We start from the raw sequence: 26,584 nt of genomic DNA, 5'->3' as shown, positions 1-26,584 counted from the left end.
GTTCCTCGCGACATTGTTTTGAAATGACTTCGCACAAACATGGAGGACTTTGACAGCGGAAAGATTTCTGAAGGCAGTGATTTTGAGGAGTTTCGTCTTCTAATTGTACATTTTTGTATCTAAATAAACTAAATTTCACAGGAAAGCCACAGGTGTGAGCTCTCAAATACTTTTTGAATTGTGTTCTACTGTATATCTGATACAGAGGCTGAGAAATCAGTCATTTATTCTGCACTGAAGCTCAGGTTTGAGAGACATTTTTTCCAGGCGCTTCAGGCCTTAATGGGTTAAGAGACTCGACTCTGTCCTTGAACCCGAGACACTGACAATTAAATCCAGGGCTAAACTAACGAGACCGGGCGATAATCTGTGATCTGTCTGCATAGAAACATAAACAGTGGAGGAGGAAATAGAGGCGGCTGCTGCTCTTCCATCTTGATAAGAGGCTTCTGTGGACGGCAGACATGTTTCCTGACTGTACACACTCTTATCTCTGTAATTGCCTTAGAGTCAAGGAGGAGCACTCACACACTCACTCACCCATTCATTTATTCACTCACTCATTCATTCACCCACTTCCTCCCTCCATGACAGGAGTCAGGCTCCACTGAAGTGCTGGGGGCTCTCAGTTTGTGATCAACACAAACTTTGACTCTATTTATGATGACACTAATCCTAATCCAGGCACTTTTTATTTATGACATCAATGTCTGGTCTGCTGTGGCCATATTTAAACCTGAGGAAACTACAGAAGGAAATAGTGATTAAACGTGTTTGAACCACTACGCTTTTTCTTAATAACGTATTTTTATTCAAGTGGGAGGAGCCAAAATCACATGAAAATTAAACTGGGCCGCCGCCCATTTCCAGAGATCTTCCTGTTTTATGAGCCACTCATTATTTAATGAACTCTCTTATTAAAATGAAGTTATTCTCTCTGACAAAAGGCGGCAAAAACACCTTGAGATATTCATTTATATTCATTTATATTCATCGTTCAAAAAGAAGAAAACAACATAGATTTGAGAAGCTTCAAAGTCGACCTATTTATCATTCGGGTTAAATTAACTGACTCTTTAAATCCATTTCTAATCATTTCAAACAAAATAACTGACTGAATTTTATCATTTCAATCAAAATAACTGATTTAAAGTTGATTAATTTCAACTGGAAAAGCTTTATTAATATTCTGTTCTTTGTTTAAATCTGAAGAACACATGAGTTTCTTCAGAGAGAAAAACAAACAACATTCATCTGCTGATGACGTCTTTTTAACCAGTTTCCACTTATCGTGTGTGTGAGATTTGCTTTTTGTGAGCTGAAGAAAAACAAAGTATCGAGTCCTGAAGACAAAGAGAAGACAAAGACGGCGGCAGCAGAAGTCCAGATAAAGCACCACCTCAGATAAACCTCGCTCCGTCAGCGCGCCTCAATCCATCATCTCAACGTTGGCAGGAAAATCAATGAAAAGTAATAAAAAGAGGTTACGCAGCGTGAGCACTGAGCCTGATCTGAATTAAGTCCAAGGATGTGGTCTGGTCCTGTCAACCGCTCACAACTCTCTGCAACGTCGTCCTTTATGAGACACTTTAACTTCTTATTCAACTTCTCTCTGCGTCAACTTTCTCCACAAAACTCAAGCAGCGAACGTCTGTCGTTGACTTGAATAAATACATGAATGCTCAAAAAGGATTCTTTGTGACATTGTCCGGCTTTAAATACAAGTTTGAGTGATTTTCCAGCTTCTTCAACGTGAACATGTTCATGTTTCTTTGCTCCACAGAACAAATGAAGTCACTTTTCAAAGCCTCTGACGATCTCACCTGCTACGTTGACCTTCTCCGGGTTGGTGGCGCTGGGCGTGGCTGTGCCGATGCCGTTGGTCAGGTTTCCCGCGGTGCCGTTGTAGATGTTCTCCACCTTTGACTCCAGTTTACCCAGCCGCAGCATGATGTTGTCCAGCAGCACTGCCAGGGTCTTCTTCAAGTCTGCAAGGAAAAGAGCGCTGGGAGGTGAGCTTAATGACAAAGGACAAAAGACTATCTCCATCTACTGTGTCTGAAGAACACGTTCACGTCTTTATCTCACTGTGAGACAGGAAACTGAAGTTTGTAAACCACTCACTCTCCTACACCAAAGCCCATAGAGAAAATCAGTGATTTTACCACTTGGAGTTACAGGAGCTGCTGGTCCTCTGCTGCCTCGTGTGGTCACTTTGTGTAACTGAAGTTAAGTCTAAATTAAATATTTCAAAAGCCGAAATCAAAAAGTGTCGACATTGTAAGTTAGTGATGGAGGCAGCAGTGGATCAACAACTCCGAGGACAGGGACGGGGACGAGGACTAGGAGGACGGGGACGGGGACGAGGAGGACGGGGACTAGGAGGACAGGGACGGGGACTAGGAGGACAGGGACGGGGACGAGGACTAGGAGGACGGGGACGGGGACGAGGAGGACGGGGACTAGGAGGACAGGGACGGGGACTAGGAGGACAGGGACGGGGACGAAGACATGGACGAGGAGGACGGGGACGAGGAGGACGGGGACGAGGAGGACGGGTACGGGGACAGGGGCGGGGACGAGGACGGGAACGAGGACGGGAACGAGGACGGAGACGAGGACAGGGACAAGGACAAGGACAAGGACAAGGACAAGGACAAGGAGGAGGACGGGACAGTGATGAGGAGAGGAACGAGGACAGGAACGAGGACAGTTAACAATTAATCTAATCTAATCTATGAGGACGGGGACGGGGACATGTACATGTACATGTACATGGACATGGACGGGGACAGGGACAGGTTTGGAGCAGCAGCCTCGACAGCAAAATCTCCATTTAAAGGGTGATATAACTTGAATCCATCCTGATTCTGTTGATGAACAGACTGTTGTCCCTCGTGTCCAAAGACAGGACTCACCACAGTGTTGACTAACTGTGCTGCTACGGTAACCAGGTGAGTAATAACACACCCGGGGACGCTTTGCTAACCTGTCTCAGTGTTTCTGAACAGAGGAAGTGAAGACGAGGACATTCAGGAGATTTAGATTCATCGTTAACTGTTTTTGTGATCAGATTCTTCAGCTTCTTAAATGTGAATATTAGTAATAATTGGTTTGTGGACAAGACATTTCATATGGACCAACAACTCATCAATGATGAAAATAATGATGAGCTGCAGCCTGAACATGTGCATCAGCTCAACTCAATTTCTGAGCCTCTCACTCTCCCACACCAAACCTCATAGAGAAAATCAGTGATTTTAACATCACAGGGACACAGGAGCTGCTGGTCTACTGCTGCCTCGTGTGGTCACTTTGTGTCACTTAAATAAATATGAATTAAGATTCAGAAAAACAACTCATTTGAACTTGGTGATGGAGGCAGCAGTGGATCAACAACTCCTGTGTGCTGCGAAGATAAATCGATGATTTCCTCTATGGACATTGGTGTGGCAGAGTGAGCGGGTTAAAACGTGACAGAAACTTGAGTTTCCTGTTTGACGGTGAGATAAAGGAGCAGAACATATTCTTCTTAAGTCCTCCGTGTCCCTGGCTGGCAGCCATGTTGTCCACAAGGAGCTCCACACACAGCTGATATGTCGTGACCTCGTACAATCACAATGAAGAGTAAAAACCTGAGCCATCACTGCTGAATAGTATCATGTGGAGCGTCTCCATGTCTGTTTAACACAAAGGAGGAGGAGGAGGACACGGCGACCTTGGCCTCTGCAGAGGATGGAGAGGATCAGCCGGAGCTCAGAGAAACTCCCTGAGAACAAGTGTCAGGTGGATTTGTCAGGGATCACTTTCAGGATGGATCACGTCCTCCTCACGTCAGACTTCTGCTTTAACTCGATCACACGTTTCACTCTTATCAACAGGCTTCCTTCCACTAAGAGGCCTTCAGGAGACATTTATGGAGGAAAAACCCTGTTTCCGACCAAACTCGATTAACAAAACATATCATGACAAATCGTGGTCGGATGAGCTAACCACAGGAAGCGTGCAGCCTGGTGCAGACTCAGGATCTAATCCAGCTCGTCACATGTTGATGTGACGGTGGACGACTGATCTGCTCTGACTGTGAAAATCACTTTGAAAAAATGCAGCAAAACAAACCAGACAGGACGACGTTTTCCTGGAAACACAACAATCACATACTTTACAGTCAATGGAGTTTGTACTGAATGAATGATGTGACCACGGGAACTTGACTTGGTCTGTTATTAAAATGGTGAGTTTGTGTCGATGCAACGTTTCACTAATGTTTCACTAATGTTTCACTAATGTTTCTTTACTTTAACAACAGGAGACCACTCAGTCTCCCACACCAAAGTCCATAGAGAAAATCAGTGATTTTAGCTCACAGGGACACAGGAGCTGCTGGTCTACTGCTGCCTCGTGTGGTCACTTTGTGTCACTGAGGTTAATCAAAATGCAGGATTTTTAAAAGCCAAATTACCAAAATAAGACATTGTAAGTTAGTAGTAAGTTAGTGATGTTCACTGTTCTCCTCACTGTTCTCCTCACTCTTCTCCTCCTCACTCTTCTCCTCCTCACTGTTCTCCTCCTCACTGTTCTCTTCACTGTTCTCCTCCTCACTGTTCTCCTCCTCACTGTTCTCTTCACTGTTCTCCTCACTGTTCTCCTCCTCACATGCTGCAGCTTCTCTCAGAGATGATTTAACCTGCAGGAGTTCTGATTTATCCTCTGGTTTCTCAGAGCCTGAGAGATCAATTCTAATCTCATGTTCCTAATGAAGCCTCCTCCTCCTCCTCCTCCTCCTCCTCCTCCTCCTCCTCCTCCTCCTCCTCCTCCTCCTCCTCCTCCTCCTGGCCCATGGAGGAGCACAGGTCTATGATCTGAAAACACCCTGCAGCCTGGTCTACTCACCATAAGCCGTCATGGTACCGACGTAGGGCCCGTCCATGACGCTCTGGTTCTCCTCGGCCAGAGCTTTGATGTATCGCTTGCTGAGGTCGAGGATCTGCTGACGCAGCACGGCGCTGTTCTCGTGGCTCGCCCTCTGCTGGATGGTGAAGTGCAGCAGCATCATGCCCCAGATGAAGCCGAAGCTGACCAGGAAGAAGCCCAGCTTCTGGGAGGACAGCTTCCACAGGAAGGGGGTCGCCATGGTGACGTTACAAAGGGGGGGGGGGGGGGGTGGGTGATGTGGCACTGAGTGGAGAGGCTGTAGAAGGGAATCAGGGAGGCAGGCGAGGCATGGTGACCTCACTGACTGTAGGTGTGGTGGTGTTTGTCAGGCGGCCTCAGAAGCATGATGTCTGTCTCTGAGCCATGGTTCAGGTTCAGGAGCAGCTGAGTGGACCAGGAGTGACCGAGTTCATCCTGAAGACAGAGAGAGGTGAGCGGGTTAGTCACTGTTTAATAGTTGTTGTTTCATTTTCGTAGTGTTTCAAAAAGTCATGTAAAATAACATGGTCGCGGGCCGCGGTTGCATAGTCACTGTTAGCAGAGAGACGCCATGTTTCTACCGGAGCCTGTAAGGACAAACGCGAGAGAACAAATCAAGCGTCGCTTTACTTGTAGAGGAAGTCCCGCCTCCTCTCTCTACGCTTCGTCTCCCTCTCCCTCGCCCTCTGCCTCTCCCTCTCTCTTGCCCTCTCACTCTCCCTCTCCTTCGCCCTCTCTCTCGCCCTCTCCCTCTCCCTCTCCTTCGCCCTCTCCCTCTCCTTCGCCCTCTCCCTCTCTCTCGCCCTCTCCCTCTCTCTCGCCCTCTCCCTCTCTCTCGCCCTCTCCCTCTCCTTCGCCATCTCCCTCTCCTTCGCCCTCTCCCTCTCCCTCTCTCTCGCCCTCTTCCTCTCCTTCGCCCTCTCCCTCATCCTCTCCTTCGCCCTCTCCCTCTCCTTCGCCCTCTCCCTCTCTCTCTCTCTCGCCCTCTCCCTCTCTCTCGCCCTCTCCCTCTCCTTCGCCATCTCCCTCTCCTTCGCCCTCTCCCTCTCCCTCTCCTTCGCCTCTCCCTCTCCTTCGCCCTCTCTCTCGCCCTCTCCCTCTCCTTCGCCCTCTCCCTCTCTCTCGCCCTCTCCCTCTCTCTCGCCCTCTCCTTCGCCCTCTCCCTCGCCCTCTCCCTCTCTCTCGCCCTCTCCTTCGCCCTCTCCCTCGCCCTCTCCCTCTCTCTCGCCCTCACCCTCTCCCTCGCCCTCTCCCTCGCCCTCTCTCCCTCGCCCTCTCCCTCTTCTTCGCCCTCTCCCTCATCCTCTCCTTCGCCCTCTCTCCCTCTCCCTCACCCTCTCCCTCGCCCTCTCCCTCGCCCTCTCCCTCTTCTTCGCCCTCTCTCCCTCGCCCTCTCCCTCTTCTTCGCCCTCTCCCTCTTCTTCGCCCTCTCCCTCATCCTCTCCTTCGCCCTCTCCCTCTTCTTCGCCCTCTCCCTCATCCTCTCCTTCGCCCTCTTCTTCGCCCTCTCCCTCTCCCTCACCCTCTCCCTCTCCTTCGCCCTCTTCTTCGCCCTCTCCCTCTCCCTCTTCTCTCCCTCTCCTTCTCACTCTCCCTCTCCCTCTCCCTCGCCCTCTCCCTCACCTCACGAACCTCATCTGCTGACACGGAGAAAGACGACGAGGACGAAATTTGACCGTCTGAGGACACCGTAGCGCTCAGGGAAGGGAGGGGGTGAGCAGAGGAGCAGTTCTTTGTTGTAAATTTCAGCCTCTCCTCCAGATGGCACTATAAACTACTTACTTCACCTTTAAGGCCAACAGTTGACGATAACTATTTACAAATCACAATCTAACAAGTAATCCTGCACTAACCACCCAAACCAACCCCCACATTGACTCCTACAATGACAGTGAGGACGTCTCCGTGTTACTGCTCTATGTCACGTGTTAAAACACTGACGATGGCTGTGAATGAGACCATAACAGACGATGTTATCACACACAGACAGAAGGTGAGGACGGTCGACCCCTCCCTCAGGTTCTGAGGTGTGGTCGTCGCACCATTGTACCACCTTCTTTTTATAGAACATTTCTGACACGTCGTCTCACAGTGAGACACTGGGGACGTCATCCAACACCAGAGTTTGACTCATCGTTTGTTGTTCACTGAATCCCAATAACACAGCAGCTCTTCAGTAAAACAAGTGATCTGAGCGAGAACTGGACTTTAAAAGGTCACAGAGGTCAATCTGAACAAAGGATTTCAAACCCCAAATTTGACAAAATCAGGCATTTGAACTGAAGTTTGTAAACCACTCACACAGGAGCTGCTGGTCTACTGCTGCCTTGTGTGGTCACTTTGTGTCACTAAGGTAAATCAAAATGCAGGGTTTTAAAAGCCGAATTACCAAAACAAGACATTGTAAGTTAGTGATGGAGGCAGCAGTGGATCAACAACTCCTGTTAACTCCTGTGTGCTGTGATGTTAAAATCACTGGTTTACTCTATGGACTTTGGTGTGGGAGAGTGAGTGGTTTACAAACTTCAGTTTACACAAGGAAAAGTCTGTCCAACAATGAAATAAAGCACTGAACACATTCTTCAGATACTTTGGACTTGCGTCTGAGCAGATTTAACTAAAGAGGACTTTGTTTAGCGGCCAATCCTCCGTGATGCTGATCATGAGTCAGTAACTGTGAAAAAAAACCTGAAATGTGACTTTAGTGCACAGAGCTGCAGTGTGTCGTCACTGGACCAAACCAACATTGACATAGAAGGATCGTCGTAGGTAAATACTGTTACAACAGAATACTGACTTTGTGTTATATAGGGTTATATATATATATTTATATATACATAAATCTGCTCTTCAAACACAAATCAAACCTGACTGAACATTAAACTAAATATTTCTGCAACTTCTAACTAAACAAAACAGAGAATAAAAGCTCCTCCAGTTCCTGGAAGAGACGCAGTGACATTTATGAGTGATGCAGCTGCAGGGGATTCATTTATGCACCAGTGTTTACACTTCAGTGCAAATCTAAACATTTACAGAGGCCACAATCCATCTTCTTCACTGACAACACCCACAACACCAGCCCTCATGATCTACCCTTTATCCACTTTCTCCTGCTCCCAAAACCAACGGGAGGAAATATTCCACGTCAGAGGAAAAGCTGGAATTCTTCTTCCGTCTTTAACTTCTGTTTTTTGTCACTTGTAGATGGTTGCTAAGCAACAGGAAACAGTACAAGCCAATCAGGAAGAGACTGTGGTTTCTGTTCCTCCACACTGAAACACAACCCCTGCAGTTTTCAAAGTAAAAGTCTCAACACAATCCCAGCAGTTTTCAAAGTAAAAGTCTCAGTTTCTGTTCCTCCACACTGAAACACAATCTCCATAGTTTTCAAAGTAAAAGTCTCAGTTTCTGTTCCTCCACAGTGAAACACAATCCCTGCAGTTTTCAAAGTAAAAGTCTCAGTTTCTGTTCCTCCACACTAATACACAATCTCCATAGTTTTCAAAGTAAAAGTCTCAGTTTCTGTTCCTCCACAGTGAAACACAATCCCCGCAGTTTTCAAAGTAAAAGTCTCAGTTTCTGTTCAGCCACACTGAAACACAATCCACGCAGTTTTCAAAGTAAAAGTCTCAGTTTCTGTTCATCCACACTGAAACACAATCCACGCAGTTTTCAAAGTAAAAGTCTCAGTTTCTGTTCAGCCACACTGAAACACAATCCACGCAGTTTTCAAAGTAAAAGTCTCAGTTTCTGTTCAGCCACACTGAAACACAATCCACGCAGTTTTCAAAGTAAAAGTCTCAGTTTCTGTTCATCCACACTGAAACACAATCCACGCAGTTTTCAAAGTAAAAGTCTCAGTTTCTGTTCCTCCACAGTGAAACACAATCCCTGCAGTTTTTTTAAAGTAAAAGTCTCAGTTTCTGTTCAGCCACACTGAAACACAATCCACGCAGTTTTCAAAGTAAAAGTCTCAGTTTCCCTTCATCCACATTAAATTTAAAACCCACGTCAAAATGTGAAAACTTCTTATATTTTGTTATTGAATTGTTTTTAGTGTAAACACTGCTGGTTGTCATATCTGCAGATGTTATATTTCATGTTTTCTTTGACATCATTTTGAGCAGCTTTTCTGCGGCCGACGACACTGATGCTCCTCTGATCGGCCTCAGATCACGACTAACTCTGGTGCTTATTCAACGTTTCTGCTCATTAAACACACTTGCTGCTCGCTGCGCTGTGAGCAGGCTGATTAATGCACACATTAAAGTGTAATACGCCGTTTTCCTCGGCTCGCTCTCCTCCCTGCTGATTGAGCCAGTATCAACACATTTGGCCCCGACCCTCCAGCGTTGTTTGCCCGTGGTGTAAAAAGCCGAGCGGCTCTGCAGCACTGGTGGAGCCGTTAAATAGTTCATCAAGTCTAAACCGACCTTGAGGCGATCTATATACACACACAGCTAAATTATTACCCCTGGCTTTAGGCAACAACAACAACATCGACGACTGAAACACTGCAATCAGGGCAAAGCAGGAGAGATAAAGCAGAGAATAGATTAGATGTTCTTCTTCTTCTTCTTCGCTCATCTGCATTCTGCTGCTGCTGCTGTGACGCTCTGTGAGGCAGAGCAGAGGGAAGACGCCACTGCTGCTGCTGCCTTGCTCCTGAGCTGCAGCTTCATAATGTTCTTACAAACCAGGTCAGAACCCTCCAACACCACAATGGATGCAAAGAAGCATGAGAAGATATTAGAGGTCGACCCACATGGTTTTTCTATGGTCTGTGCACTGCACTGACATGCAGTATGTATATGTATATATATTATGTATATATATATATATATATATATATATATATATGTGTGTGTATGTATATATATGCGTGTGTATATGTATGTGTATATATATATATGTGTGTGTGTAAGTATATATATGAGTGTGTATATGTATGTATATATGTATATATATATATATGTGTGTGTATGTATATATATGTGTATGTATGTATATATATATATATGTGTGTGTATGTATTTATATATATGTGTGTGTATGTTTATATATATGTGTGTGTATGTATGTATATACATGTGTGTGTATGTATATATATGTGTGTATGTATGTATGTATGTATGTATGTATGCGTGTATGTATGTATGTGTGTGTATGTATATATATATATATATATGTGTGTGTGTTTATGTATATATACAGACAGTATTTCCAATATAAAAAAATGATGCGTCAACTGTTCTGGCACACTTGAATTAAAGCACTGAAGCACAACCCTGCAGTATCCAAAGTAAACGCTAAATAATTTTCAAAATAAAGGTCAACTCGAATTCATCCACACTAAATCATTTTCAAAATAAAGGTCAACTCAAACCCGTCTTCAACGTAAACGTCCGCTTTATGACGAGACACGATCTCAGTTTCCATTTGTCTCATCATGAAAACACAACCCTGACATTTCAAAATAAGAGTCTCAGTTTCACAATGCCGTTTTCAAAATAAATCTTGATGAATTCAACCACACTAAAGCAGTTTGTCCACACTAAAGAAAAATGACGCAAAACTGAAAAATACTAATGATGACGTTCTTAACTGATTCAGTTTGAATGATTTCTCTGTCGTACGGATTTAAGAGAGATTTTTAATATTAATAATGGATTATTTTTGGATAAATCAGAGCAGAGCGAGTGTCCATGTTGAGATGAGCCGACGTTCTCTCTGATAAATAACATGGTAGGTGGCGATTTACGACATCTGATGTCATCAGGCTGCAGATTGCTTCACGCCTCTGCCCAACAGCTTGAGAGCTGCACAGATTTCCTCTCTCCACACAAAGGAGGAAGTAAATGAAGTTATGAAATTAGAGATGAATTTGCATTTTTTTAAACTGAAGACGGAAGAAAACCAAAGATTCCAGGTCTGAGCAAACAAAGAGATGAGAGGCTTCTGTATTTCTGCTGACTCATGAAACCACAGACCCAACAAGAAAGTTACAAATAGAGAATGAATATCAGGCTTTTTAAGAAGCAAAGTGCACTTGAACACCTTTTCTCTCCCTGATGTGTCCTGGGCTTGGATTTTGGAGTCACTGTCCGTCTGGAACTCACTCTCCAGGTTTTCCCCCGTCCACATATGACAAAATAACTGTAAACATATCTTACGTTTGTCAGATTATAAACGTTGGATAGCTGCGGTCAATTGAGCTGTCGCTCCAAAACTCACCCACAAACAAAAAAAACCACGGTGCAAAGAACAAGTGCATTTTCATACAATAAAATACAATCTTTTTGAATGATCAAATCGATATTTTAAATCCAATTTCATAATATTACAAAAAACGAACACTGAAACTAATAAAAACGAGCTAAAACCAGGTCACATTTACAGCTGAATCTCTTGTAACCTTGCGTGTCGGTGCTAACACGTCCTCTCAGTTACCTCCTGCTCTAATTCAGGACCCTTCGTTTGTCTGGCACGACGCCCTCTGGCTCCCAGTCAAACTCCAGCGCGTTGACAGCCAGCTAAAGTTTATCCTCGGCAACGGGAGATGATAACGAAACAACCTGCTGAAGGTTTCTTTTTCATCAGCACATTAAAAAGAAAAAAAAAACCCACGAGGACAGAAACAATCGACTCATTCAAGCCCCGAGAGAAACCGAGCGTCGTCCCCCCAGAAGTCACTCCAGAGGACGACTTCCTGTCCAGGACAACGGCGGCGATGAAAGAGCTGGAATTTCAGCTGAAAAGTGAATCATCAAACACGCCGCAGCACAGATACACACACACCAACAACAAGGAAATGACAGGGAAATGTGTTCCCTGTCATATAACTGTAGCAGATAACTGTAGCAGATAACTGTATGATCTTCATCCTGAAACCACTTCACCAGTTTTACAGCTTTAACACGGAGAGCACTTTATTTTCTGCATATAAATGAAAACAGCAGCTAAATCTTTAGCAGCTGATGATGTTTGAGGAGCACAAAAAAGTCAATGAGAAGGAATTAGACGACGAGGTCAACAACAACATAAGAGAAAACTGAGAAGACATCTATGACGGTCGCTATAAGAGACCGATAAAGCACCGCATACCTCAGTGACACAAAGTGAACACACGAGGCAGCAGTAGACCAGCAGCTCCTGTGTCCCTGTGAGCTAAAAATCACTGATTTTCTCTATGGGTTTTGGTGTGGGAGAGTGAGTGGTTAACAAAGTGACATAGGGTCATAACAGTGAGATAAAGACGTGAACATGTTGGCTATTAAATCCTCCTAATATGTCACAGAGGACCAGGAATAATGTTCATTTAACAAACATACAATACGAACTCACCAACAACAACAATACAGACAAAATATTGGCATAAAAAAATCTTTTTCAGATCGCAAATCATGTTTTTGTTTTGAAATCATGTTTTGGCGTGTACCACGGGTTGCCAGTTATGTCTGAGCTACAATAGCGGAGAAAGCAAAAACTAAAAGACCTCGGTATATTGAATTTGAGTGTAGTAACTGTTTTTGGCCACATTCTTACATATGGCATAAAGTTTAGTTTGCAGTCATAACAGTGAAGATCTCACAGGATGATGCATATTCTATCACGTGAGCCTTCCGTTTCCTAGTTTTTTGCTCAGATTAGATTATAATCTTCTGACTAAATGTATGTATTATTCCTCTGCTGTGGTTCATGAACTTCTTTATTCTCCCGGGGGAAAATCCTGAGGATTTAAACGACGATATCACTGCATCACTGTCAAATTAATCATCTGGGGCTCTGATATGGTTCCAGCCTTTGCCCTTGTTTTATATCATAGACAAACGCTCCAGATGGCAGAGCGAGGTCAACGCCGTCCATCTCATCAACGGACGAACAGTGAAGCTCAGGGAGGAAAAGGGCGACTTCAGGTAGAAAAACTTAAATAATATACAGCCTGAGAGATTGTTGTATAACTACAGAGCAGAGAAATATGCTCAAGATGTAGCTTTGCCCATCAATTATGGATAACGTCTCTATTTCTTTTTAAATAAGCTTCCATATAGCTGAGCTTGAACAGCCAGAGCTGTGCTGCAGCGGCAGCTAGAAAACAAACAATCCAAGTCAAGAAATGTCAAATACATGTGGACAAACACGGTCAGGAGAGGCAGAGAGAAGACGCCCGAAAAACATCACAGTTTTAGGTCACTGAGAGCGTCATAGCGACCTGCACGGTCACGGTACACAGCAAACAGGAAGTGATAGAGGTTCATTGGGCAGGAGAGCGGAGTCTGAGGGAAAGACGCGGCGTCAACGCGACGGTCACGTTTACGCCCGACAATCCAGCTCAGAAGAGTTGAGACGAGACGTATCAAGAGACGCGCTGTACCTTTAAATGTGTCGTTTCTTACTTTTTAGGCTTGGAAAGATATCGGAAAAGCAGAAAAACTTTTTTTTTTGCATTTTAGGACTTCTTTGGAACAAATACCTAATGATTAGATCATGAAAATAACTAAGACAAGAATAAACGGTGAATAAAATAACAGTAAAGTGTAGGGATGTGAATCTTTGGGTGGCTCACGATTCGATTCTAATCCGATTCTTAGAGTCATGATTCGATTCAAACGATTCTCGGCTCAAAAATTGATACAATGCATAGTGTGTTAAGGCAAATTATGGCATCAAAACAATCCAGTTTGTATAAGATAATGTGATCATGTGATCACACAAAGGCAAACATTTGCATTCAAAACAAATAAAAACTTACTTACTGTACAACAAAATAACTAGCATAAATAAAAGCTTATGCTAGCTTCTTTTTTCTACCAGAAGTTACAAAAATAAAATGTACACAAATAACACAAACTGGTGTTTTGTGTGTTTTTTCAAAATAGTGAATGAAGTTTATGAATCGATTCAGAATCGTGGATGATTAGAATCGTGATTCCTATGTGATTTTTTCCCCCACCCCAAGTAAAGTGCATCTTGTGTGCTGAAAGTGTCGGTTTAGCGTTAGCTAAGACCTCCAAACGCTAATAAAGAGGCCGTCACGTGACACCGACTTCCTGTTGAGAGGCGACGTAACGTGGAATGTAAACAAAAGAAAGTTGTGAAGCTATTTTCCGAGGAGGTGGAAGTGACGCGTGTCATCATCTCTGAGCTGATCCTGACGCTGATGCTGTGTCCCTGCTGCTGCCATGGAGACCAGTGTGACCCTGCATCTTAATGCACTCCTTCACTTAAGCCCCGCCTCTCTCCATTATTCATCAGAGCCTCCAGAGGAGCAGCTTGACCACCTCACCAGACTGTGTGCAGTGTGTAAGCAGATATGTGGAGTATGTGGTGACGTGCACGCTCCCTGCTCTTCATTAAATCAATGTTAGTGTTCTCTTCGCTGGGACGATTCCACGATTGATCACCAGACGAAGGTCAAATGTGTTATAATATCAACAGAAGACGTAAAAAAGTCTGTAATATCTTCAGAATGTTTTCACATCATTATCTTGTCGTTACCGAGTCGTTTTCCAACAAAGAAACTGAAGTTTGTAAACCACTCACTCTCCCACACCAAAGCCCATAGAGGAAATCAGGGATTTTAGCTCACAGGGACACAGGAGGTCTACTGCTGCCTCGTGTGGTCACTTTGTGTCACTGAAGTAGATGGAAACAAAGGACTTTTAAAGGTCACATAGAGTGGTCCTGTTGCTATGTTAGTTATGGAGGTCTACTTACATACATTAACTTGTTTTTATGCTCAAAAACCTCCTAGTTGCTGTAAACGAGCCAATAGAAATCTCTCCTTACTGATGCTGTCCTCAGCCACGATATTTCAGACTGAACTCTGACCCCCAGAAGACAGAGTCTTGTGATTGGCCAATACCCGGAAGTGACATAATCAGCACAACACCTGCTCTCAGAAGCGCAGCTCCCCCCTCTGGAACGGTGGATGCACTGCTCCTCATTATCAAAACATTGTTTTAACAGAGTTTAAAAATAGCTTCTTCACGACTCCCCGCCTCAGTCCCTTTGACGACCTTTGACCCGGAGTCAGACCCAGAGTCAGAAGACACTGTCGCTCGTGAAACACCTCCACAACGGACGTTATTCTTCTTCTGCGGTTCAATGTACGCAACCAGGATGTGCCCGGACTAGTGCCCGGAGCAGGAGGATCTGCTGTTCAGGAGAACCGCTGTTTACGTAACCGGACCGGGTTTTTTCAGAGATCTCGCTGAGCCCGAGATTACAATAAACACCTTGCCTTTCATCTAACTGTTATCATTTGAATAATCGGCTCAGCTTTGTGCCACATATGAATAAATGAAGAATAAACAGATGTCTGAGTACAAAGTGAATATCTTGTTTTGTATTTTTATATATAACTGCTATAATTTCAACATATAATGTTCACAAAAACAGTATAAACGGCTGAAAACTGCCACTGAAGTGAGATTTGTATTATCACCGTGTTCCTAAAACAAGAATAAAAGGTTTAAATTCCACAATAACTCTTAAGAAAAGGTCTATCTGTGCTGTGCATCGACTGCTCATGGACGAGAAGAGGCCGAGCTTGACCTCTGACCTCTGACCTCCGCCAGGACCGGCCTGGAAATGCAGTCGTCCTTGGAAAGAGCAGACGCTACTGAGAGTCAGTGAACCTCTCACTGTCACCAACAGGAATCACATCAGCACTTTCACACAGGAGGAGGAAAAACATGCTGAGTCTCACATCACTGTCCTTGTTTTGAAAGAGTCTGGACACAAGAAGACTTCATAAATATATTAGAGAAACAAACGTTCTGCGTTTGTGCCGAAAACAGATAAAACTCGTCATCTTTTCCTCAAACGTGCACCAACAATCTTACATTTATCAAGATAAATCTAACAAATACATTCACGTCGAGTGCCACGGCTTGTTTTCACGGCTGAAACACGCCAACATGTATTTTTAAATGTTCACATTTTGACGATGAAACTCCACTAAATCCACAGCCTGTGTGTGGAATTTACTGAATTATAAAGCTAATCCTAAGTCCGCTGCTCTTAATGCACGTCCAAATCCTCTAAAAACCCTTTAAAAAGGCCTCAGGAGTGGAAAAGTCTGCCCGTTTGTTTTAACCTCAGTGACATAAAACATAATGTTCTTAATCAACTCAAACACAAGGAGACAGTGAGTGGTTTCTGTTGTGAGGGAGAAATTAAACACCCATTTAAGGCCATTTTTTGCGCTTTATCTTATTATTAAACAAGCATTTCCTACAGGAAACTGAAGTTTATAAACCACTTACTCTCCCACACCAAAGCCCATAGAGAAAACCAGTGATTTTAACATCACAGCACACAGGAGTTCACAGGAGTTGTTGATCCACTGCTGCCTCCATCACTAAGGTACAATATATTATTTTAGTGAATTCAGCTTTTGAAATATGTAATTTAGACTTAACTCTGTGACACAAAGTGACCACACGAGGCAGCAGAGGACCAGCAGCTCCTATGTCCCTGTGAGCTAAAATCACTTATTTACTCTATGGGCTTTGGTGTGGGAGAGTGAGTGGTTCATAGAGACCTTCATTTAGTGGCTAAAATCTGTTCACACAGCCATGTTTTCACTGAGGGTGAACCTCTGTAGACAGTAGGTGGCGCTCACTACACTCACTACGCCTCGTACAAAACGCACTTGTGTTGCTTCTGTCGCTTTAAGTGTGTGCGTTCCTTCGCGCGTGGACTCTGGCTGGAAATTAAATCACGTTTAGACATTTCTGAGATCAGTAACCACACTGACCGAGCACACAAATAAGAACAGACAGGTGTGTGTGTGTGTGTGTGTGTGTGTGTGTATGTGTGTGTGTGTGTGTGTGTGTGTGTGTGTGTGTGTGTACACTGAGAGAACAGGAGCCCTTTAATCACAGAAAGGCCGAGTGTTCCACTTCCCTGCGTGGCATCCATCACCACAGCCCACTTCTCCTCCATCTTCAATCCCTCCACTGACTCTGCTGGCTCTCCACCCACAAACACAACCCCCCCCCCTCCACCACACACACACACACACACACACACACACACTGTCCGTCCACACACACACACATACTGCAACGATTTCTTGCCAGTGAAGCAAAGCTCCTTTTGCTCAGGATTTATAATCCCAGGGTCTGTGGTTAAAAATGTGAGTGAAAGAAGTCTTTATTAAGCCGGGGGGGGGCAGCGGTCAGTGCTCACCTCTGACCACTCACTACACTGAGCCTCAGCTCACTGACCCCCCCTCCCTACCATCACCTCCACCATCACCTCCACCTCCACCACATCCGTCTCTGAAGACAAAGAGACGCTGATACCGCTGGTTTAATCACATCAGCAGCTTCTAACCTGATTCCATCAACCTACTCGTGTTGCACACTTCAGATTAGCCAACACTCGGCTCCTCCGCCTCCGCGTTCTCATCGTTACCTTTAACGACCAGCGCCGGCAATTAAAGGGCCAGTAAAACTGTTTATAGGAGGGAAAATGTGGCGCGAGAATGTGAGTTTAATAGAATTATTCTGTGTAAAAAAAAGATGTTTTAGTGTCGTGTACAAACGACGCGAATAATGTGTGATCCACTGTGATGTTCAACATCTAAAACAGCTGTTGACTGTCAAAGAGAGGGAGGAGACAAACAAGAGAGACACATGGAAGACGAGGAAGAAGCTGAATACGTAGATGATAGAAGATGAAGAACTGAAGACGACAAAGAAGACATGGAAGACGAGGAAGAAGAAGAAGAAGAAGCTGAATACGTAGATGATAGAAGACAAAAAGATGTGGAAGACGACAAAGAAGACGTGGAAGACGAAGAAGACAGAAGATAAAGAAGACGACAGAGAAGACGTGGAAGACAACAAAGAAGACGTGGAAGACGAAAAAGAAGACATGGAAGACGACAAAGAAGACGTGGAAGACGAAAAGAAGACATGGAAGACGAAGAAGAAGCTGAATACGTAGATGATAGAAGACAAAAAAGACGTGGAAGACGAAGAAGACAGAAGATAAAGAAGACAACAAAGAAGACGTGGAAGATGAAGAAGAAGCTGAATACATAGAAGACAGAAGATAAAGACGATGTAGAAGAAGACCACAAAGAAGACAAAGAAGACATGGAAGACTAAGAAGAAGCTGAATACGTAGATGATAGAAGACAAAAAAGACGTGGAAGACGACAAAGAAGACATGGAAGACGAAGAAGACAGAAGATAAAGAAGACGACAGAGAAGACGTGGAAGACAACAAAGAAGACGTGGAAGACGAATAAGAAGACATGGAAGACGACAAAGAAGACGTAGAAGACGGCAAAGGATACATGGAAGACGAATAAGAGGACAAAGGTGTTAAAAACGATGAGGAAGAGAAGAAGAAGATATAAGATGTAGAAGACGAGGAAAGCGAAGAAGAAGCCGAATGCGTAGAACACAGAAGATGTAGGAGAAGCTGACGAATACAACAAAGGAGACTTGGAAAGACATGGAAGGCGAAGGAGAAGCTGAATACGTAGAAGACAGAAGATAAAGAAGGAGCTGAAGAAGACGACAAAGAAGACGTGGAAGACGAAGAAGAGGACGAAGATGTAAAAAAACGATGAGGAAGAGAAAGACAAAGATGTATGTAGAACTTTCTAGCAGTTATCCAGCGTGTGCAGTGCGAAATTAAAGTAAACCTCGGTATTTAGTAGTTTGTTCAGTGACTGTTGGTCTCCTCACCAGCAGTCGACGCAGCTCTACTTTACTCACAACTGTGGTTCTTCTTCTTCTTCTTCTTCTTCTTCTGCCCCTTAACGGTCCCGTTAGCTCTTGTCCTCGGCTCCTCCGTTGCAGTGGCCCCTTTAGCCCTTTAACGGCCCTGTTGGCCCTCAGCTATGGCTTGCCTGTTGTGGTGTTCTTTGACAAAGATTCCCTCTGGAAAGGGCGACCACAACAAGTATGGTGGACAACTCGAGTGTCTTTAAGGGATTTTATTCTAAACACTACTTAATACACTACTTAACAGGTTGTAAACCGACAAAGCGTACGGGTTCTGATGATCAGTTACAGATGACGACAAACAAATAAAGGGTTAGCTATATACAAGAAGCACTTTGGTCATCAAAGCTTTGATGACGACTGCTTTGATGACAATCGCCCTGCACACGCTGAATAACTGCTGGAAAGTTCTACAATGTAGACGACGAGGAAGGACGAAGGACACAAAGAAGACATGGATGACAAAGAAAAAGGGAACGATGATGAAGAGAAAGAGACAAAGAAGATGAAGACAAGGAAGACAGAATATGGCAAAGTCATAGAAGACAGAAGATGAAGAAAAGGAGAAGAAAAATTCAGGACAGTCACATTCCGATTATATTAGAAATAAGAGTTGACGTTAATTCATTCTTTATACTTTGAAGCATTTTATGAGCCTCTGACACATCACTCATAATTCTATTGTCTTTCTTTCACTCCCTTTTATCTCAGGATAAAGTTATCAGAAATCACCATCATCATCATCATCATCATCATCACCTGACAGCAGAGAAGACGCCAACAACACTGCACTATAAATAATAATAACACAATAATCACATCAGCAGCTTCTAGTGTTTATCACAGAAAGAATAAATAAATGACAGCACACAGGCTGGAAAAATGACAACAGGCTGCATTTTAACTGAATTATATCGTGATATTTGTGACACAAATGTTTTTGGCACCAATATCAAAAATTGCACTAAATAAATTGACAACGTAGGTTTGCTTACACACTAAAACAAGTTCTTTAAATTAATGTATATTTTCTAGTTTGTTTTGATTTTTCGTTTTCTTAAATATGAATATTTTCATGTTTTTTTTTTTTTTAGAGAACATAATCAGAGAAACGTCATCATGTATCATCTGCATAGAAACTGACTTTTATTCATTCAAACAAGCGTGATCATGTTTCAGCTTCTTAAAGGTGAATATTTCCTGGTCTCTTTGCTCCATAAAACTAAGAAATCATTTTGATTTGTGAACAAAAACAAGACATTTGTGTAGATCATCATTTCCAACTGCAGCCCTAATTAAATCATGTTTTCTAATTTTAAATATTCATAGTGTGGAGTTTGGTTTTTGCTCCATTTACCAAAAAATAACAAAAATTTAAGACATTTAAGAGCACCATCAATATATGTTTTAACATTTTCAACCACATAACAAAAGAGTCATTTTCTGTAGCTGAAAATGTATCTGTGTGGACAATTTGGTAGATTTAAATGATTAATAATGACAATAAATGATTACAAATCGTGAAATAACTGAATAAAAACGACAAAAACATGTAAATATTTCGGGGGAAAATGAAGTAAATTGACAACAAACGGTGTAAAAATAAGCAGCAGCTGCTCGTCAGTGACAGTTACAACCTGTTCAATGGGGCTAGCTAAGGCTGCCGTTCACTAACAATGGGACACACGCTTAGCATTGATTGTTAGCTTCTCGAGCTCAGACGTCCGTTTAAAACAGAGCGACAGCAGCTAGCACGGCTGTTAGCATAGCTTAGCTTTTTTTCCTCTTTTTAAAGGGGAGACGACGTCGACCACCACACACACACACACAGAGAGAGAGCCGCGCGCGCGCGCACACACACACACAGCCGCAATGACAAGTCGCCCACTCCCCACTCACGGGCTCACTGCTGCGGTGTTAAACCGTTATCGTTCCGGCGGCCAGAGACGGTGACAAAAGCGACCTTACCTTCACGAAAAGGCGGCGAGTGTCTGCGGCTCTCCGTGGTCGTTGTGCGGCGGTAACACGGTGCCCCTTCGCCGGGTTGAGAGGGTAGCGGAGGTGTCGCTGTGTGCGCGCGGAGCAGCGGACGGACTGACTGAGTGGAAGGTGAGGCTCGAGCCTGTGCTCGCTGACCCCGCCCACCAGCACAGCAGCCAGCCAGGGACCGTCTGCACGTTCGCGATCCGCGGAAAACGTGAAATTATTCACACGATTATGATGTGAAAATTTACTGTCGCGAAGAAAAATAAATAAATAAATGTGCCACAATTGTTGTCTGCGATTCTCGATATTATTGTGGTCGCTAACCCCGCCCCTTTGTTTTCTTTAGGGCCCGAGCACGAATAATAATTAGAAAACTTGTTTTAATTAGAGCTGAAACTTAATCGACTCATTGGAACATGGGCGTGTGTTGTATTTTATGTAACATTTGTTTTATTCGTTTTTAGAAAACATTTTGAATATTTGATGATTTTTTTCTAACAACTTAATTTGACGTGAGCATGTATGTCATCTTGTCCTCCTGTGTCTCTGTGTAATGGATTTGTAAATATTCTGACAAATCAAAGTGTCTGTTTATGAATCTGTAAAAGAAAACTGTATTCCAAAATGGAACTTGTGTTTTATTTTATTTATTTATTTATTTTAACAAGTATCGTAAAAACATATTTATCATAAAGAAATAGTACTTTTTAGCATCAATAAGTGTGTTGGATTGTAATAACTTGTGAATAAATTGCATATTTAAGCATTAAAATTTGCTCTACTTTGACATTAATTCATCAAGAATAGCGTCATAATTTCACGGTAAGAGTTCATTTTTTGGTCTGTGTCCTGATGCTAAAATAAAATAAAATAAAAATGAATTATCAATTTATACAGAAAGTTGGTTCTCTAAGACTAACAAATAAATCTGTATTATTTAATTTGACACATGATTGAACATATTAACATTGCAACTTAACCTTTAATACTGTGAACACTCAGTGATCCCTAAATTGTAATCTAAGTGAGACCTCTACTGGCCAATTTGAGCATTACAACTCTTGTCTGCTTCAGGACTATTATATTTTGTATTGTACAATACAAAATATAATAATGTAAACTGGAGACTTCATTGTTGATATTGTGTTTATTACTAATATAATTTTGTATTTTCATTACAATTTATATGAAGTTTGATTCATGTGAATGATGTAAGTTTGGTTATGTTCTGTTCAATAAAAGCAAAATAAAAGCCGTCACTGGACACGGGACTGTGAGGGGCTGCAGTTCCCACTGCCAGCCACTGGTAGCGCTGTTCAGAGGACCGTAAAGACCGATTCTCGAACCCTCCGCTGTTCGTTCACGTTACGATGTGAATTAAAGTGTTTAATGTGAAATCGAATTTAAATCGAAGGTCACGCCGACTCCGGTTTAACGGCGTTTCCGGTGCCGGTCGCCATATTTGTTTTGGGTGAGAAGTCACGTGACTGAAAACTACTATAATAATTCAATAATCCTAATTCAATAAAACAGGCATATTTACTTCCATAGAAACACAGACAACCATTTAATTAAATCTTCATTTAATTTTAATGTCACACGTTTAAAAACATAAAAGTTCACATTTAAATATTGTTATGTATGTTGCAGGCACGGCCACTAGATGGCACAAGAGGTCAATGTGTATGAATGTGTCATAAAAGAGATAGAAGATCTTTGGGAGAAGTTTGCATCTGCAAATCTGTCTTATAGTGAAATAAAGTAGACTTTATGAGGTGGTCTTTTGTTTTGTGGCTAAAATCAGTTTTTCCTTGCCACCCAGCAGAGGGCGCTCACAGCTCCACCATGTCGGCTCCACTAACAGTTTGAAAACAAAGGTATTGTACATACAGTCACATAATCATAATAAAACACACAGTCACATAATAAAACACGTCAAAGTGCTAAGACGTTTCTCTCCGCTCACACAGTCGTCGTCCTCCTGGATCCTGGGCTCACTGGCGCCTCCAGTGGCAGCTGCAGGACTGACGGCGACTGTCTGTGGAGACAGTGTGAGGGACTGTCCCTCAGTCCGTCCTCCTCTGTCTCTTCTGTCCGTCACTCAAAGCGCTCGTAGTTTCTGGTTTGTCGAACTCGTGGAACCATGTCCACCAGCAGCCTGAAGGACAAGGACATTCTCTAGAACATACTGAGATATCATCTTTATATACACATGTATATATATATACATATATATATATATATATATATATATATTTATCATCCTGTCAAATGATGACACTCACTTGACTCCATAAGCGAGGATGACGAGGCCGATGAGGACCCCTACTGTCCCGTCCAGGTACCACACCATGGGTTCATGCTTGAACACCTCAGCACTGATGAGGATGGAGAAGCCCATGACTCCTCCCACCAGAGAGTTAAATCCTACAAAATAAAAGACTCTCTCCATTTACAGACAGACAGACCATAATAATAATAATCATAATAATAATAAAGGTCAGGAGACAAACGAGTGGACGCACCGTCTGTGAGGAGAGCTCGACTCGTGAGGACTTTCCCCAACATGAACTTCATCACAGCCAAGACCACGCAAACCACACCACTGATGATGGACACGCTGAACAGGAAGTCGTCCTGAGACGCAGAGACGCAAAGACACAAAGACACAAACACACAGAGACACAAAGACAAGAAAGTAAGAAAGAAACATGACTCAAATTAAAAGAACTCACAGTTGTGTGTGTGTGTGTTTAAAACTCCACAGACACGAGCTGAGTGAACTTTGACCTCTGTGTGACCTCTAACAAGAGGATCTGTGTGTGTGTGTGTGTGTGTGTGTGTGTGTGTGTGTGTGTGTGTGTGTGTGTGCGTGTGTGTGTGTCTCTTTATGAGGATTTTGTCTGGTCCTCACAACATATTTATTTGTGGTGGGTTAAGACCTGGTTTAATGGTTAGAATTAAGTTTAGTTTAAGGCTAAAGTTAAGCTTAAGTTTAGGGGCCTGAGAATGCATCATGTTAATGACGGTCCTTCATAAGCATGCTGTGCAAGAATGTGTGTGTGAGCTGAAGAATGTCACAAATCTCACGCTTCTGAAAATAGAATTTATCACTCAGTCGACAAAGAATCGTTAAAAAGAATCGTGAATGAATCGATAATGAATCGTTAAAGAATCGTCGATGAATCGTCAATTAATCGCCATCATCTTCAGATAAGATTTAGAGGTAAACTCAGAGTTTAAGCCTGGAATTATCTCGATGAACCCGAGTTAAACCTGAAGTTATCGGGATCGTTCTCACCACTTCAGGCAGAAGCCTGGTGGCCAGGTCATGGATGGATTTACCCAGAATGCACAGGGACGACAGGATGAAGACGACGCCGAGGATGATGCAGGCTCTGCAGAGAAGAAAACACACACAAACAACAATAACAACACAAAATAAATCATATTATTATCTGGAAACATTTGATAACTTAAATATAATAAAGTGAATAAATGTAAATGTTATTGGGCCAAGGACAGATCCCTGAGGAACTCCTGAAGTAACGAGCAAAGACACAACAAGCATCTTTGAGTGAATATACCATGTTTGTCTGATTATAAAATAACAAACATTCATATGAGAACATGTTTTTTCCACGTTTTCCAACATGCTATAAATCAAACAACTCCTCGATTCATCACTTTAAGTCTTAAAAGTGAATATTTACATGTATTCACGGTGTGCAGAGTGGACGGCTGCAGCGTTGCTGTAGCGCCACAACACGATGATGGAGGACAACACGTCCAGCGTGGCGTCAAACTGCAGACGAACAACAACAAACAAACAACAACAACACTTTAACTTCACTGAGCTGCAGCGTTTACTGGACTCTGTCTGAACTGCAGTGAAGCGAGGAAACTTACAGCGAAACCAAACGCTGACGCACTGTGACGCATGATGGAGACAGCTGTGAAGACACAGAGACATCAGAGACAAGTGTCTTTAGAACATGTTCACGTCTTTATCTCACTGTTAGTTTGTAAACCACTCACTCTCCCACACCAAAGCCCATAGAGAAAACCAGTGATTTTAGCTCACAGGGACACAGGAGCTACTGGTCCTCTGCTGCCTCATGTGGTCACTTTGTGTCACTGAAGTAACTTAGTGATGGAGGCAGCAGTGGATCAACAACTCCTGTGAACTCCTGTGTGCTGTGATGTTAAAATCACTGGTTTACTCTATGGACTTTGGTTTGGGAGAGTGAGTGACTTTGGTGTGGGAGAGTGAGTGACTTTGGTGTGGGAGAGTGAGTGACTTTGGTGTGAGAGAGTGAGTGACTTTGGTGTGGGAGAGTGAGTGACTTTGGTGTGGGAGAGTGAGTGACTTTGGTGTGAGAGAGTGAGTGACTTTGGTGCGAGAGAGTGAGTGACTTTGGTGTGGGAGAGTGAGTGACTTTGGTGTGGGAGAGTGAGTGACTTTGGTGTGAGAGAGTGAGTGACTTTGGTGTGGGAGAGTGAGTGACTTTGGTGTGGGAGAGTGAGTGACTTTGATGTGAGAGAGTGAGTGACTTTGGTTTGGGAGAGTGAGTGACTGGTGTGAGAGAGTGAGTGACTTTGGTGTGAGAGAGTGAGTGACTTTGGTGTGGGAGAGTGAGTGACTTTGGTGTGGGAGAGTGAGTGACTGGTGTGAGAGAGTGAGTGACTTTGGTGTGAGAGAGTGAGTGACTTTGGTGTGAGAGAGTGAGTGACTTTGGTGTGAGAGAGTGAGTGACTTTGGTGTGAGAGAGTGAGTGACTTTGGTGTGGGAGAGTGAGTGACTGGTGTGAGAGAGTGAGTGACTTTGGTGTGAGAGAGTGAGTGACTTTGGTGTCCATAGAAACACTCAGCAAAGAGCTGTGGTGAGTTTTACTAAACAAGGACTAGTTAACCATGACGATGAGGACTAGTTAACATGTGGTGAGTTAAAGATGAACTCACTGAACGCAGCGAAAGCGAGGATGATGGTGATGACGATGGAGAACCAGGAAACCCACAGAACCTTCTTCCTGTAACTCTGAGCTTCATGAGGCTTCAGACGCACACTGCTCTCCAGAAGACCTGCACACACACACACACACGCATGCACACACACACACACACAAGGTCATGTTATGGTCACTTTTATAATTTTAATAAGCTCAAAATATGATCTTATTAAAATTAGTGGTAAAATCTAGATTTTTTCCATTTGACAGAAAAACACAAGTGTGTGTGTGTGCGTGTGTGTGTGTGTGTGTGATGAAGAACCTTTGTCTTCGATGCTGTCAGTGATCTTCATCTCTTGGTCCATGGTCTCTGCTCTCCGTCTGTGACTGTGACTCTGAGCTCCTCTGAGGTTCCTCCTGAAGACCCTGAAGATCCTGAACCTCCTGGATCAGTTTCTGCTGGACACACCGTCTGTTCACCACCACACTGCTGCTGCTGCTGCTGGAGTCCACATCCACAGACCTGGTCCTGCTGTTGTCTCTGGTGTTGGACTGTGGAGGAGGAGGAGGTGGTCTTCTCCTTCTTCTTCTTCTTCTTCTTCTTCTTCTTCGTCATCATCATCCTGTCCTCCAGTGAAGAATGTGTCACTGAGGTGGGAAGATGACGAGGAGCAGCAGGTTCTGCTGTTTGTGCTGCAGCACAAGTCAAGTTCCTCACAGCGACAGGAAACAGGAACCAAACTACAAAATAAAACATGTCCTCCTCGTTCTTCACGTCATCGTTTATGTTTACATTTAGTTTTTAAAAACCTTCTGGTTTATCTTTAGAGTTTTTTCACCAATATTATTAATATTATTATTTATTATTTTATTATTACAGACACTTTTATTTTAAATAAATAAGTACAAATAACATGAATTACAGTGTGTTTTATCAATTAAACTCATGTGTGTTAAATTAGCAGACTGAATTATGTTAAT

General features: G+C 43.3%; 2 protein-coding genes across 2 annotated transcripts in view; both read right to left on the bottom strand.

Annotated features, from left to right (window-relative positions):
• The window catches only part of mgat5 (alpha-1,6-mannosylglycoprotein 6-beta-N-acetylglucosaminyltransferase), a 53,939-nt gene extending 33,170 nt beyond the window's left edge, over window positions 1-20,769 (bottom strand). The window contains exons 1-3 of the mRNA XM_083908521.1: window positions 20,637-20,769; window positions 4,894-5,349; window positions 1,824-1,988 (exon numbers count right to left, since the gene is read on the bottom strand). Of these exons, the coding sequence (XP_083764647.1) occupies window positions 1,824-1,988; window positions 4,894-5,134 (406 nt within the window). The 5' untranslated portion in view covers window positions 5,135-5,349; window positions 20,637-20,769. The remainder of the gene's footprint in view (window positions 1-1,823; window positions 1,989-4,893; window positions 5,350-20,636) is intronic.
• Window positions 20,770-22,751: 1,982 nt separating this feature from the next.
• On the bottom strand, window positions 22,752-25,968 carry LOC310943040 (transmembrane protein 163a; the record flags this gene model as incomplete). The annotated part of the gene is made up of 8 exons (XM_083908532.1): window positions 22,752-22,812; window positions 22,940-23,081; window positions 23,180-23,291; window positions 23,956-24,052; window positions 24,368-24,459; window positions 24,564-24,607; window positions 25,617-25,736; window positions 25,926-25,968. 8 exons carry the CDS (start codon window positions 25,966-25,968, stop codon window positions 22,752-22,754), a joined length of 711 nt encoding a protein of 236 aa, XP_083764658.1.
• Between the last annotated feature and the right edge of the window lie 616 nt (window positions 25,969-26,584).

Source organism: Microchirus variegatus, assembly GCF_963457635.1.
Source record: "Microchirus variegatus genome assembly, chromosome: 22".
NCBI lineage: Eukaryota > Metazoa > Chordata > Actinopteri > Pleuronectiformes > Soleidae > Microchirus > Microchirus variegatus.
The sequence above is the reverse complement of the archived record's forward strand: the minus strand, read 5'-3'. Positions and strand labels throughout refer to the sequence as shown.